Source organism: Cyprinodon variegatus, unplaced genomic scaffold (genome assembly GCF_000732505.1).
Source record: "Cyprinodon variegatus isolate N-32 unplaced genomic scaffold, C_variegatus-1.0 Scaffold1000, whole genome shotgun sequence".
Classification (NCBI taxonomy): Eukaryota; Metazoa; Chordata; class Actinopteri; order Cyprinodontiformes; family Cyprinodontidae; genus Cyprinodon; species Cyprinodon variegatus.
This window is the reverse complement of record NW_015151453.1, coordinates 231,420-244,255: the sequence shown is the minus strand read 5'-3', so window position 1 is coordinate 244,255 and position 12,836 is coordinate 231,420. Positions and strand designations below refer to the sequence as shown.

Genomic DNA, 12,836 nt, shown 5'->3' with positions numbered 1-12,836 from the left:
AAAGCCCAACAGCCCACATGGTCTCAACCAATAACAGCAGGACTCTATGAGGCGTAATAGCGCGCGTCACTGGCTGACAGGAAGTGAGATTTCAGCGACTGTATCTGACACAAAATGCATCATAAAAATATGCAGACTCTTGTGTCTTGTAGATAAGAAGACGACGTAAAGAACTAAACCAAACATCGCAGGCTAACAACCGAGGAAATAAGCATTAGAAGTAAATATTAGCAAGATGCTAAGCATTAGCTATGACCAGCTAACCTTTCTGATGTCCAAAACCGGACGTTATGGACGATTTTCTCATCATGGAATATTTTTATTACTAATATCCTGGATTATTTTTTAATCTGTTGACCTTTAAGGACGAATAGAGTATAAATAAGTGAAGATTGGATTTATAAAACGGCTTCTGGACGCCTTCAAAGGGACGTAGCTGTGGCCGCTTTGTTTGTTTACATTTTGACATGCTGCTATATCTGTGTTAACTGTGCTTTGGTGCTCGATGTGTCCATAAAATGATCTTAGTGGTTGAATTGTGGAGAATCTAAACTTTCTAACGATGTCTAACATGTCTATAGTGGTAAATTGTGGAATTTTATTCATTTACCCCACTTAACATCCACCGGGTCGCCGGCGACCCGGTGGATGTTAAGTGGTTTTAAAGATTGATATAACACACATAAAGCCCTGAGTCCAAAGAGCTCTGATCTCTGAGGCTCCAGCTTTTAAAAGTGAAGAGAGGATTTTCACATTTTAAGGAAAAATCTGGTCTTATTCCAAATACAAACTTCTTAAAGTACTTTAAATATATTAAATCTATGGCAAGCTATTTGTCATTTCATTCTGGACAATATTAATGACAGATTTGAACTTTATTTTAAGGATGTTTTAGATGTAATTGCAGAATATAGAAAATAACTTTTTGACGATATCTTCTTCTGTAATCTTTTGCTACTGTTGGGCTTGTTTTATAACCACAAATGTTAAATTATTATGATTAAACCCTGTATCTGTTTTTTTTAAAGGAGGCAATAATAAATTTTTCTACATTATCCTCTTCCAATAAGAAAAAGGCGGTTAAACCTTTATGCTCTAAACTCAAAATATTTATGTAATTCCTTTATATGCTTCTATGTGTAGCTTTACTTAATCACTGTTAGTATTTTTACGTTTGTTCAGTTATTTTTTTATTTGTTATTGCTATTTTTGTTCAAACTGGCGATTGTTCTTTGGAAAGTGTCTCTAATAAAGTTAGTTAACCTCCTTACCTCCACCAGCGTGTATGTGCAGGTTCCCATGAACGTGAGCATCTCGCCATCAAAGGTGTAATAGTGCGGGTCTCCAGCAACGTGACACACACCTTTACCTGGGGAGCGTTAAGAAGGGATTTCAGTGAGACCGACCCTCTGGGATACTAGGACTGTTGCTTGTAGTTCAGCTCTATGTGTTACCTGTGGAGTGGCAGCCCAGGACGCCTTCCAGCACCTTGCACTCCTGTGCAGGACTGCACTGCCACGGCTCACAGGTGATGTTTGCGTTCCCGTTGCATTTACAGCGCTCCGAACAGTCGCTCTCTGTGAACCAAGCGTCTCCCACCTGGACAGAAACATGTTAAACTCACTTATATGGGGCGAAGGCCACAACGTTTGCTTGAAAATATACTTTTTGAAACTGAAAAATATTTTTGAAACTGAAAAATTTGGAAAAGAAACAAAAACTTCAAATAAACAGGAAACTGGTTTGGAAGGATTTTCTTTTATTAAACCGATCAGATAAACATAGAAGATACATTTCTGGTTCCCACGGTTCCAACAGCAATCAGGCATCTTTGCTGCCAACTTTCATCTAAGCCCCGCCTCCACACAGAGGGGGAAAGACTGACTTAAAAAGTAGAACAAAACAAAAAAAAAGTTTTAATAGAAGTTTTAAAAAATTTTAAATATTAAAATCTCCTTTTCAAAACTTTTTTTTGTTTCCTTTTTTCTTTATTTCCAGTTTCAAATATATTTATTTCTATGGAAGAAGGTTAGTGCCACTAGAAAAAATTTTAAAGTTAACAGATTCAGACTTTAATCTTAGAATTCTGAAAATAGAACAAAAAAAATCTGTTAATTTTTTTTTCAGTGGCCCTAATGCTCTTCCGAAATTTTGCTATTCATTTCTTTTTTGTCTATTTTTTTAAATTTTTTTTAAAACTTTTTTTCTTAGTAAAAAAAAAAAAGTGTAATATTTATGGTCCAACTTGCAGTCAAACGTTTGGACACCTACCGGTCTGTACTCTCCGTCTGCGTCTGTACATCCACACTCGTTGAAAGGAACACATTTGTCTCCGCTCAGGACCAGACCCTCGTTGCAGACGCAGCCCTCCACGCAGGGGAGGCTGCAGGAGCCGCCGGGCCCGGCGGGGTCCTGACAGCTGGGCTGAGCGCAGGCAGGGGCGCAGGGCTCGTAGTGACTGCCTGATGGGCACTTCAGGGCTGCAGGAGAAAAAGGGTTAAACCAAGGAGCTTATTTTTACCCTGAAGCTCATCAATTCACCTTTAAAGCTCAGAGATCGTGAACAGGTAGAGGGAATGAGATGAGTGAGGCAGACTTACGGCAGAAGGTGTTGTCTCTCCATGCGATGGGGACTCCTGCAGCAGCACAGAGGTCGGCGTAGCTCTCGATGGCCTGGCACAGAGCCACGGTCTCGCCTCCGGTGGCGCACATGTCGTACACGCAGTTGTCAAAGTAGGGTTCAGGCGGGACGACCAAGAGGCATGGCTTAAAGATTCCTGAAGCCAGAAACAGAACGAAGGAGATTCATGAGAAGCAGGATCGACTTTAAGAAGATCGGCCTAAACTGTCAGATATTATTATCAGAGCAGGGTAGTAACTTTATCTGAGTAACTAGCTTCATCTGGTCTGTTCCTGTTTGGCTGTGACTCCATCCTGGAGAGAAATATCAGCTGTGCTGCTGCCATCAACACCTTTGTTTCTAGATGTTGGAGCTTGGCCTGTTTTCCAGTGTAGTCCTGTTTCTCTGACTGTGACTAACTGGATGTGCTCTCTTCATCCTCTGACATGGGAGCTGGCTCGGAGCTCGTCTGCCTGGCTGTGTGTTTCCTGGACGGGGCCGCCTGTGGAGCTGGTTGACAGTTGCCTTTTGTATCTATGCTTCTTTTTCTATGTCTGCTTCTGTCTCCTTGAACCCCAGTGGGCCTCAGCAGATGGCCGCTCACACTGAGCCTGGTTCTGCTGGAGGTTTCTTCCTGTTCAAAGGGAGTTTTTCCTCTCCACTGTCACTACAAGCATGCTTAGACTCTTTTGGTCCAAAGTAACTTCGGTTCAGTTGAAAAACCTCCCAGCCGGTGATGGACTCGATGGAATGAGTATTTTTACTCTTAAAATAATATATTTAGATAAAATGCACTTGAAATAAAACAATGCAATTGTGTTTTATTATTTTGAATGTAAATTTTCTTGTTCCATTGTCAAAATTTATCTTTTACCTCCTCAATTCAAGATCAAATGCACTTATTTGAAGAATAAATGACTTATTAAGATTTTGTTTTGTTTTTTTCACTGTGCCTATATGGATAGAAATCTTTTTCCTTTTTGAGAAATGAAACTTTTAATTGCCTGAATTTGGGTCCAACTTCAAGCTCCCAAAATCACAACACTTTCTGATTCTGACCTTTTATAGAACCCTGACCCGTTCTGATGTCTGAAAAGTTCATTGGTTTGTGAGGATGGATCTATTTGAACCAACCTTCTGGATTAATGATCATTCCACAGCTGGTGGGCTTCTGGGCCTCTTCCTCCACGTCTTCGTCACATTCCTCCTCCTCTCCACCATTTGTGCAGCTAAAGAAGCAAAACAGGGATCATGTTTCTAAAGGTGCATCGTGAGTTTTCTCCATTTGACATTTTGACTTTATAGCTGCATGAGATCTATCTCAGCCTGATGTCTAAAATCCTCGGCAGCCGAGATATTTAGGTTAAATTGGAGCTGTCAGCAGGTCTCGTCCTATTGGCTGATTTCATCATCAATCACCCCAGGTTGGTCAGAAAAAGGATTTCCTGTTGAGCAGGAGATGGAAAGGAGGGGTAGGAGGGTACGTTATGATGTCATCACTCACTCTGGACGCGGGTCGGCCACCTGCCAGCTGTCGCCGAGGTCGTTGGTGTTAGAAGCTGCTGTGTTGTCCGGTTTCAGGTTGTCATCTTTGGGGTCCTCGTTGAAATTTCCTGTCAGGAACAGAAAATGTTTTTTTAAGTAAAAAATAAGCTTTAAGGGATATTTAGTTTGTTTTTTGAAAACAACAAAGAAACTTACTAAAAAGTTACATTTATTTTTACTTAAAGCCAAAATGTGTGCACTTTACCCCCATCTAGTGGGCAAGAAGTGCGCTGTAGTGCTTCACCCTTAAGAACATATGAACTACTACAGTAGCCGCGGAGGGTCATAAATGTGATAATATTAGCATCCTGTTCAAGTTAAAGTCTCATTTCAGTGTGTGACGCACAGAACGCTACTTAGTTCTGTGTCTTTTATGTTCATGCCAATAAGTCACTGCTAATAGCTAACAACTATTGCTAATAGATAGCAGTCACTTCTTTTTTATTTTTTTATTTCGCAATATAGCTCTGGGAATAGAGGTCCCAGAGAGAGCAGCCACGGCTAATACCTAGAATCTACTACCTTTAGCTAGTAGCCACTCCTAAAAGCTGCTGCTAATAGTAGCTACTTAAAAAAGCTAATATTTACTGTAGGCTAGTATGACTTCTCTGAAGATTAACATCAGTTGATAGCTATTCGAGCGTAGCGGAGTGTATGCTAACAAACAAACTAGCCACTCCTGCTGGATGTACGGATTAGTAGCTGTCCTGTTTCTAACATAACATAATGGACACCGAAATTTCCCTAAAAAAGTAGTGATCATCCGTGGTCACTAGACAAGCAGATATATATAGGAAGGCTTTGCGCAGAGAGCTCTCCTCGCAAAGGATTTGTTATCGCGTTGAATAGCAAAGATGGCGCAGGCACCGCGCGGGGAAACGGATTTACGTGACCAACGGGGAGCAAAAAGAAGTGGTCATCTGTCTGAACAATCAGTTAACTGAGTTCACTATAGAGTTCACCATATAGTTCTTTTTTTTTATTTTGTATCTTTTACGTCAGTAAAGAATGTGAGTATTTGTGACACGTCGGAGTGCTAGCGTGTTTCTTACCACACATGCCACAGAGTAGGCCGTTGTAAGAAGTCGGTACGGTGACATCTGCATGGTGGTTACCATCGAAGCGCACCCTCAGGCCAAAAGATGTTTCCAGAACTACAAATTTCCCACTCAGGTAGACATCCACCCCGCTGGTGGGGGTGACTGGTGTTACAGCCGCCTTCCCGTTGACCTGAAGAGCAACGTCAGATTTGTCTGCCATGATTGAATCACTGCACCGACGTCTGTGAGAATCTTTTGAGGAGTATGCACCTGGACTTTACGGCCCTTGTTGAGGATCACAGTCACGTTGAACACGTTGACCACCACAGCTCTGACGTAGGAAACCTTCTTGTTGCTTCCTCTGTGCTCGTTCTGGGTGTCCACGGTGAAGTACGGCAAGCCAGATGAGATGTTGCAGGGTTTGGTTAGCGTGTAGGAGCATGCTCCCATGTAGTTGTGGGTGCGCTTATCGAAGGTGGTGTAGTGAGGATCTCCAGACACCGAACAGATTCCATTTCCTGAGAATCAGACGCTATGATTTAGTCAAAACTCAACTCAGACATTTTCTCACGAGGTCATATTGTACTAACAATACAGAGCAAGAGCCGGCAAACAAGACTGCATCTCTTACTGGCCGAGAGGAGTTTAACTTGGATGGTAGGGATAGCTATGCTAACTATGCTAACTATGCTATCTATGTAGTTATCCGCTTTGGGTTAACATAACAAGTTGTGGTTTCAAAGGTTTTTCTTCTACGCATTACAGGTATGGTAAATATTTGCTAGCAATAGCTATGATAGCTATGGTAGCTATGCAGTTATTAGCTTTAGGTTAAGAAAACAAGCAGGGGTCTCAAAGGTTTTTCTTCTACACATTAGAGGTATGGTAAATATTTGCTAGCATTTGCAATAGCAAAAGGTTCAAATTAGCATTAGTGGTTCTGGTAACCGGCTGGAACACAATACAGAAATAGAACAGGTGACTGCATCTCTTACTGGCCAAGAGGAGTTTAACATGCATGGTAGCGATAGCTATGCTAGCTATACTATCTATGCAGTTATCAGCTTTAGGTTAACAAAACAAGTTGTGGTTTTTAAAGGTTTTTCTTCTACGCATTAGAGGTATGGTAAATATTTGCTAGCATTTGCAATAGCAAAAGGTATAAATTAGCATTAGTGGTTATGGTAACCGACTGGAACACAATACAGAAGTAGAACAGGTGACTGCATCTCTTACTGGCCAAGAGGAGTTTAACTTGCATCGTAGCGATAGCTATGCTAGCTCTGCTACCTATGCTAGCTAAGTAGTTATCCTCTTTAGGTCAACAAAACATGTTGTATAAAAAGTATTTCTTCTACGTGTTATAGGTAAGGTAAGTATTTGCTAGTATTAGTGTTAGCAAAGGGTTAGAATTAGCATTAGCGATCCAGGTAACAGGCTGGGAAAGAGTCCAGCTGTGCAGCAGGGGACTGCCTCTCTTACTGGCTGACGGAAGTTTAACTTGTAGCGGTCATGTTTGATAAATTATAGGCCTGTTTTAAATCTTTCTTAGGTACATTTTTGGAGAAAAAAGTGGCTAATCTAGAGCGGTTCAGTCATAGCACTGAAACAGCACTGGTGAAAGTCACTAATGATTCTCATGGTCTCGGATAATGGACTTTTATCCCTTCAATCACAATATTCTTTTAAAAAAGCTTCAAATGAGCTGTAGACATGAAAGGAATCGCACTAAGCTAATCGTGTTAATAATCCGTTTCTGTTTCATTAAGCCTCCAAGTAGTTCAAAGCATATTTTTCTGCAGGTTTATTTGATCTGGGTAAAGAGATAATTTCCCTAAATCTGAGGTGTATTTGATGCCTAGTTGAAAAGGTTTCAGTTTGAGGGTGTTTCACATACCGACAGGTCGGCATTCAAACTGCCCATCGTGCAGCTGGCAGCTCTCAGTTGTTGGTCTACAGCTGGTGTTGTAGCACTGGATCAAACCTCCACCCTGGCACTCGCATTTTTGCTCACAGCCCTCCAAGTACCAATCATCCCCGACCTGCAAAAAACAAAAACATATAAAGTATGATTTCTGCATCAAAACTAAAATTCCTATAAAGATTGTACAGGATTATAGTTTCTCTTCCACTTTAGGGTCTTTTTCTTACATTTATCAAGCAGAATAATTAGATACTGGGTCAGTTTGAGGTAATTTCACTCACAGGATGGTAATTCCCACTTGTGTCCACGCAGCCACAGTCCTTCAGTGGGACACATTTGTCATCGCTGAGGATGAAGCCTGGGTTACATTCACAACCCTCTACGCACACGTCCTCGCAGCCGGGTGGGCCGACCACGCCCAGGCAGGTTTCAGGGCAGGAGCTCATGCAGAGGGTGTAGGAGCTGTTAGGGGGGCAGGGGATGGCTGCATGGAGGAGGTAGAAAGATGAGTGCAAAACAATAGAACAGGTTATGTGTTGATAATAAAGCAGATTATGTCTAAAATAATGAAATATTTCCTGAAATAAGTTCATTATAAGAGAAAAACAAACCCGTAATCAATCTGTTTAACTACACATTTCATCTATATTAAACATTTCAGACTAACTTACTACCTTGCGAGCACAATAAATATTTGCTGCCATCAGTACGCTGATGAACATTTATCACCCATCTACAAAGGAAGCCTTACTGTAAACTGGTATCAGTCATTTTATATCCTGTACGTGTAATAAGATCTTTTAATCCTTATCTTAAATCCAGAATCTTGTTTTTTGTCAGATTATTGGCAGATACACTTCAGGAAATGTTACTTTTAATTTCGTTTTTGTGGCAAACAGTCATATTTATATACCATAAAGATTCATTATACATGGAACACAGCAAGACAACAAAAAAATCTGATTTAAAAAAAAAATCATTTTGAAAAGTATTGCAACAGGAAATTTATATGTATAAAATTGTTGAGCTGATTTTTCTCTTTTCAGTCCACTAGGGGGCGTCATGGTCTCTTTAGATGGAAGTAATCAGCAGGGATTGCTCTTCATCAAAAAAGATCCCATCGCTTTTTCATTTTTATAATCATAAAAACTGTACTAAAGTACAATGTGTAAATTGTTAATAACTTTCCTGAGATAATTACTGCCTTTAAAGCTTTTCTGTTTTTTTACTTGTCTGTTCATCCATCCCATTTCTGGGGTGGATCCCTGAAATGGCAAGACGTACATAATGTCAGGAATAGCGTTGAGTTCCAGGTTTTATACAGTAGGTTAAAAAAAGCCTCGTTTTGGCTGAGAAATCTCTGAAAAACTGAGGAGTATTTTCTCCAAACACAAAATCCCAGAACGTTTCAAACCAAACAGACCCTGAAACAGAGACTAGTTCATCCTAAAGACCTAATCTGAGCAGAGTGTCTGCAGTTCAATGCAGTGAGGAATGCTCTGATCTTTATATTGGAGAAACCAAACAACCTCTCCACAGACGCAACACTATTCCTGACATTTTGAATTGAAAAAGCTTCCTGAATGGAAGAGAAATGTCCAGTCCAGTGGATTGTTTTTGAACTTTAGTGGAATGACCATGACCTGGATGACCGAGGATCTTCACCAGCGGAAAAACTTACGGCAGAAGTCTGGAGTCCTCCAGTCGTGGACCTTGGCTCCGGCGCTCTGGCAGGCATCGGTGTAAGCTTGCATCTGGTCGCACAGTACGCTCTGCTGGCCGCCGTACCGGCACATGTCATAAACGCAACTCTGGAAGAATGGAGTGGGGTCGACAAGTCCGATACAATCCCTGCAGAACGCAGAAACACATGCTGGGTTTAGGGGGGATTTAAGAAGTACTCACTGAAGTCTCCCAAACACCCAGAAAGAAAGATTGATGGAATCATTTAAACATGAAAACCTAATAATAATTAATAAGACTACTATTAAGCAACATATTTAAATAAATGTATCTTCAAAACCTTTCTCATTTAATGACTTTTTTTGTAATATTCAGAGTGACTCATTTTGTCTCACAGAAACCTGGCAGCAACAAGAGGATTGTATTAGAAGGGAGGTGCACAGATAGACACCTAGAGCGCCTGCTTTTTCCCCTCTGGACAGAAAAAGGCCCTTCTGAAGTAGTTTTTTGTTTTTCTTTCTTTTTTTTTTTAGTCTTTGGCCCAAAGTACCAAAGTAGAGTCTAGATTTTATTAATTTTGCTCCTTCAGATGTATAGTACCGCCTCAATACTAGAGCGTTGCCTTGGTAACTGAACAAGCAGATTTACTTCCTTCACCAACCATTTTTTCACAACATAATGTCTATAATGGCCTCCAATGTCATAATCTTGTGGATGATTGGTTTAATTACTAATTCCATTCACCTGTCTAACTTTGCATGGTTTCTCATTACTGCCCATCGATCCACCTGTTCCTGCCTCTATTTAAGCTGACTAAGCCCAGTCATCAAGGCCAGATTATTCTCTTGAGACGGTGGGGAGAGTTAAGTTAAGGCTGGTTTATTGTTAAAAGGGAGTTTTTCCTCTCCACTGTCGCTACAAGCATGCTTAGTGTGAGGGATTGCTAAAGAGTCAATGAGTCGATGCAATCAGCTGGTTTTCCTTAGATAGAAAACTTTGAATCAATCTGACTGGATGATCTGGTGAACTGGAAAAATACCTTGATATGACGTGTTGTGAATTGGAGCTATAGAAATAAACTGAATTCAAAATAGAATAAACAACATTTCAGAAGTGATCATTTTATTCCCAGTTTGTCAGGATGTAGAGACCTCTGCCTCTACTTCTATGGCTAAAGTAAATACCTGTGTTCATAGATGTGTAACCGTAGTTATGATCGTATCCAGCGTTCAGATTAAAATCTAAGATGTGATCATAAACAGAATAAAGGAGCCTTTTGAAAGCTAAAATATATCACATAATTGTTTTCTCATAAAACATTCAGGATAATAAACGCATAACTCCTCTTTATCTGGAGCATGTCATGGTTGAGAACCAACAGCAGATAGAAAGTTGCTGACACTGCGGAGAACAAAGAACTACTCCCTGGTATATAAGGATTAACCCCGGCACTAAAAGGAACCATAGACACTCCTTTGTGTTTCAGGAAGGAAAACTTTTTTAGCGTTTTTATTGTACGCAGATAAATACGCACCCATTTTCTAAGGGTGTCCTCTAAGAATGAAGATTTCTATCATTTTCTACTGTGTTTTATATGTTATTCTTTTTATTATGACAATAACTTGATGTGAACTCCTCTCCTGTTAAAAAACTCCTAAAGGAAAAGTCGCTCATATTCAGAATCCAAACTTCTGAAAGTTCTTTAAATCTGAAATGATTCCATCCTGTTCAATAAATGATCAGTGTTTTTAATTCAGAGTAATTTTCATGTGAATGTGCTTTACTGGAGGCATCCATGTTTGTCAAAGAACACTACTGCCACCTACTGGTTAGTGACATTGTCACGGTGCGGTATCGGCTGTTGATCAAGTCCCAGTGCTGTATCTGGTGTTTGTCACAACGCGCTATTATCCAAGTCATCTTGAAAACATTCTTCTTCCAAATGTTGGCTACATATTACGGGTTTTTTCTCTGGCCAGAAGTTCGATGGCAAATCCTCCCTCTTCAAGTTGGCAAGACTCAATTATCTCAATGTTTTTTTACTGATTAACGTTAATTTATTAAATCTCTGCGAACGCATTTGTTTTAGATATAAATAATGAATCATTGATTGTTCCTTGCTGACCAGATTTCTCCTTTAAGATTTGGTCTTACCTGAACGGTCCAGATGGGTCTGTAATTCTGCCGCATTGGTCTGGTTTCACCACCTCAGCCTCGAGACTCGGGTCGCACTCTGGGTCCGGCTTCGTGCCTTCGGTACACCTACAGATTAGAGGGGGAGCTTTTTTATTTTCAGCTCGTTAAAGCAGAAGTTCTTCCACATGATGAAGACATGCATTCATTCAAAGGTGATAAGCAGATCAATCTGAATTCCAAAAAAGTTGAAAAAATCAAGCCGCTGGACTTTGTTTCCAAGTTTGAAGACATTTCTCTTCCCATCCGGGAAGCTTTTCAATTCAAAATGTCAGAAAAAGTGTTGAGTTCTAGGTTTTATCCAGTAGACCAACAGTTCACCCATCATCCAGGCCAACTATTCCCTTTAACGACCCCCCTTTCAGAGACATAGACAGGTATGGAGCATTGCAGGCTAACAAAGAAGCCAAACGACCCCCATTCCAAAGGGGGGGACCCGTTCATCCGTTTCTATTTGCATGTTTTCTAAACTAAAACCAGGCTTTGTTGGGCTGCTGGATAAAACCTGGAACTAAACGCTATTTCTGACATTTTTAATCGAAAAAATTCCTGGATGGAAGAGAAACGTCTTCAAACTGGGAAACAAAGTCCAGCGGATTGTTTTGAACTTCTGTGGAATGACTATGACCCGGATGACTGAGAATGTTCACCAGCAACAATATGAATAAACTCACGAGTCATCCTCATCCTCTTCTGTCTGCCAGCTGTTTCCAAAGTCGTTAACGTTTCCCACCAGGCTGCCGTCTGGTTTGGTGAAGTCATTGTCTGGGTTCCCATCGTAGTCACCACAGAGGCCACACATCTGGTCATAGTAGGAGCTGCAGGGACACAACGAAGAGAAAAATCCAGTCCTCAAATCCTGCGTTCTAACCATGGAGGATTTATGGGGCGTCTCAGCCAGCAGGCTACTTATGAACACATCTTTACCAACCTTGGAACGGAGATCTGAGCATAATGATTTCCATCCCAACGCACACGCAGGCCGAAGGGCGTCTCCAAGGTGACATACTGACCGGCCAGACTGATGGATATGAGAGGAGACGGCGAGTGAGGAAGAGCCACACGCCGACCGTTCACCTGCAAGAGCGTTGAATGGAGAAAATGAGTTTAACAAGAATAAGGCCCAGTCCCATTTCTCTCACTTGACTAGTTTTGGATCCTAGCACCCGGTTTTGCACGTTATTGTGAAGGGTTAGTGTGTCCCAATACTTTTAAGAGCTAGGGGGAAGTGCCCTCTAAACCTTGAAATGATCCCTTCAGACCGAGTGAGGTCGGGAGCTGACTTCAAAACAAAGTGGCTTCCCAGGACTCATTAAGTAAAAGTTAAAAAGAACTGTACAAATGTGCGTATATTTTTACAATTAAACACGCATTTAAAAATATATATTGGGACATCTTAGTTAGACGTAATACTACTGAATTCCTGACTGTTGCGTTAAAAAATTAATATTGCAAAATCGCTATTTCTCGTAAAACACAAGTTTTTTTATAATGTAAAGTAGGATGATTATGGCCGCAGTAGGGTTGGTTGGATGTTCAGGCTCCAAAGGGTCAGTGCTATCTAGCTCACGGTTGTTGATCTAGCCAGGGCTAGCGATAGCCCGTCTACGGCAGCCAGGGCTAACGATAGCCCGTCTGCGGCAGCCAGGGCTAACGTTAGCCCGTCTACGGCAGCCAGGGCTAACGATAGCCCGTCTACGGCAGCCAGGGCTAACGATAGCCCGTCTGCGGCAGCCAGGGCTAACGTTAGCGCGTCTACGGCAGCCAGGGCTAACGATAGCCCGTCTACGGCAGCCAGGGCTAACGTTAGCGCGTCTACGGCAGCCAGGGC

General features: G+C 41.3%; 1 protein-coding gene across 1 annotated transcript in view; it reads right to left on the bottom strand.

Annotated features, from left to right (window-relative positions):
* LOC107100680 (zonadhesin-like) overlaps nucleotides 1-12,836 on the bottom strand; it is a 50,719-nt gene that overhangs the window by 10,735 nt on the left and 27,148 nt on the right. The window contains exons 34-47 of the mRNA XM_015399255.1: nucleotides 11,937-12,082; nucleotides 11,680-11,823; nucleotides 10,967-11,074; nucleotides 8,811-8,980; nucleotides 7,411-7,613; nucleotides 7,103-7,247; nucleotides 5,476-5,723; nucleotides 5,218-5,395; nucleotides 4,125-4,233; nucleotides 3,755-3,849; nucleotides 2,601-2,777; nucleotides 2,272-2,480; nucleotides 1,455-1,599; nucleotides 1,272-1,369 (exon numbers count right to left, since the gene is read on the bottom strand). Coding sequence (XP_015254741.1) covers nucleotides 1,272-1,369; nucleotides 1,455-1,599; nucleotides 2,272-2,480; nucleotides 2,601-2,777; nucleotides 3,755-3,849; nucleotides 4,125-4,233; nucleotides 5,218-5,395; nucleotides 5,476-5,723; nucleotides 7,103-7,247; nucleotides 7,411-7,613; nucleotides 8,811-8,980; nucleotides 10,967-11,074; nucleotides 11,680-11,823; nucleotides 11,937-12,082 — 2,175 coding nt within the window. The remainder of the gene's footprint in view (nucleotides 1-1,271; nucleotides 1,370-1,454; nucleotides 1,600-2,271; nucleotides 2,481-2,600; nucleotides 2,778-3,754; nucleotides 3,850-4,124; nucleotides 4,234-5,217; nucleotides 5,396-5,475; nucleotides 5,724-7,102; nucleotides 7,248-7,410; nucleotides 7,614-8,810; nucleotides 8,981-10,966; nucleotides 11,075-11,679; nucleotides 11,824-11,936; nucleotides 12,083-12,836) is intronic.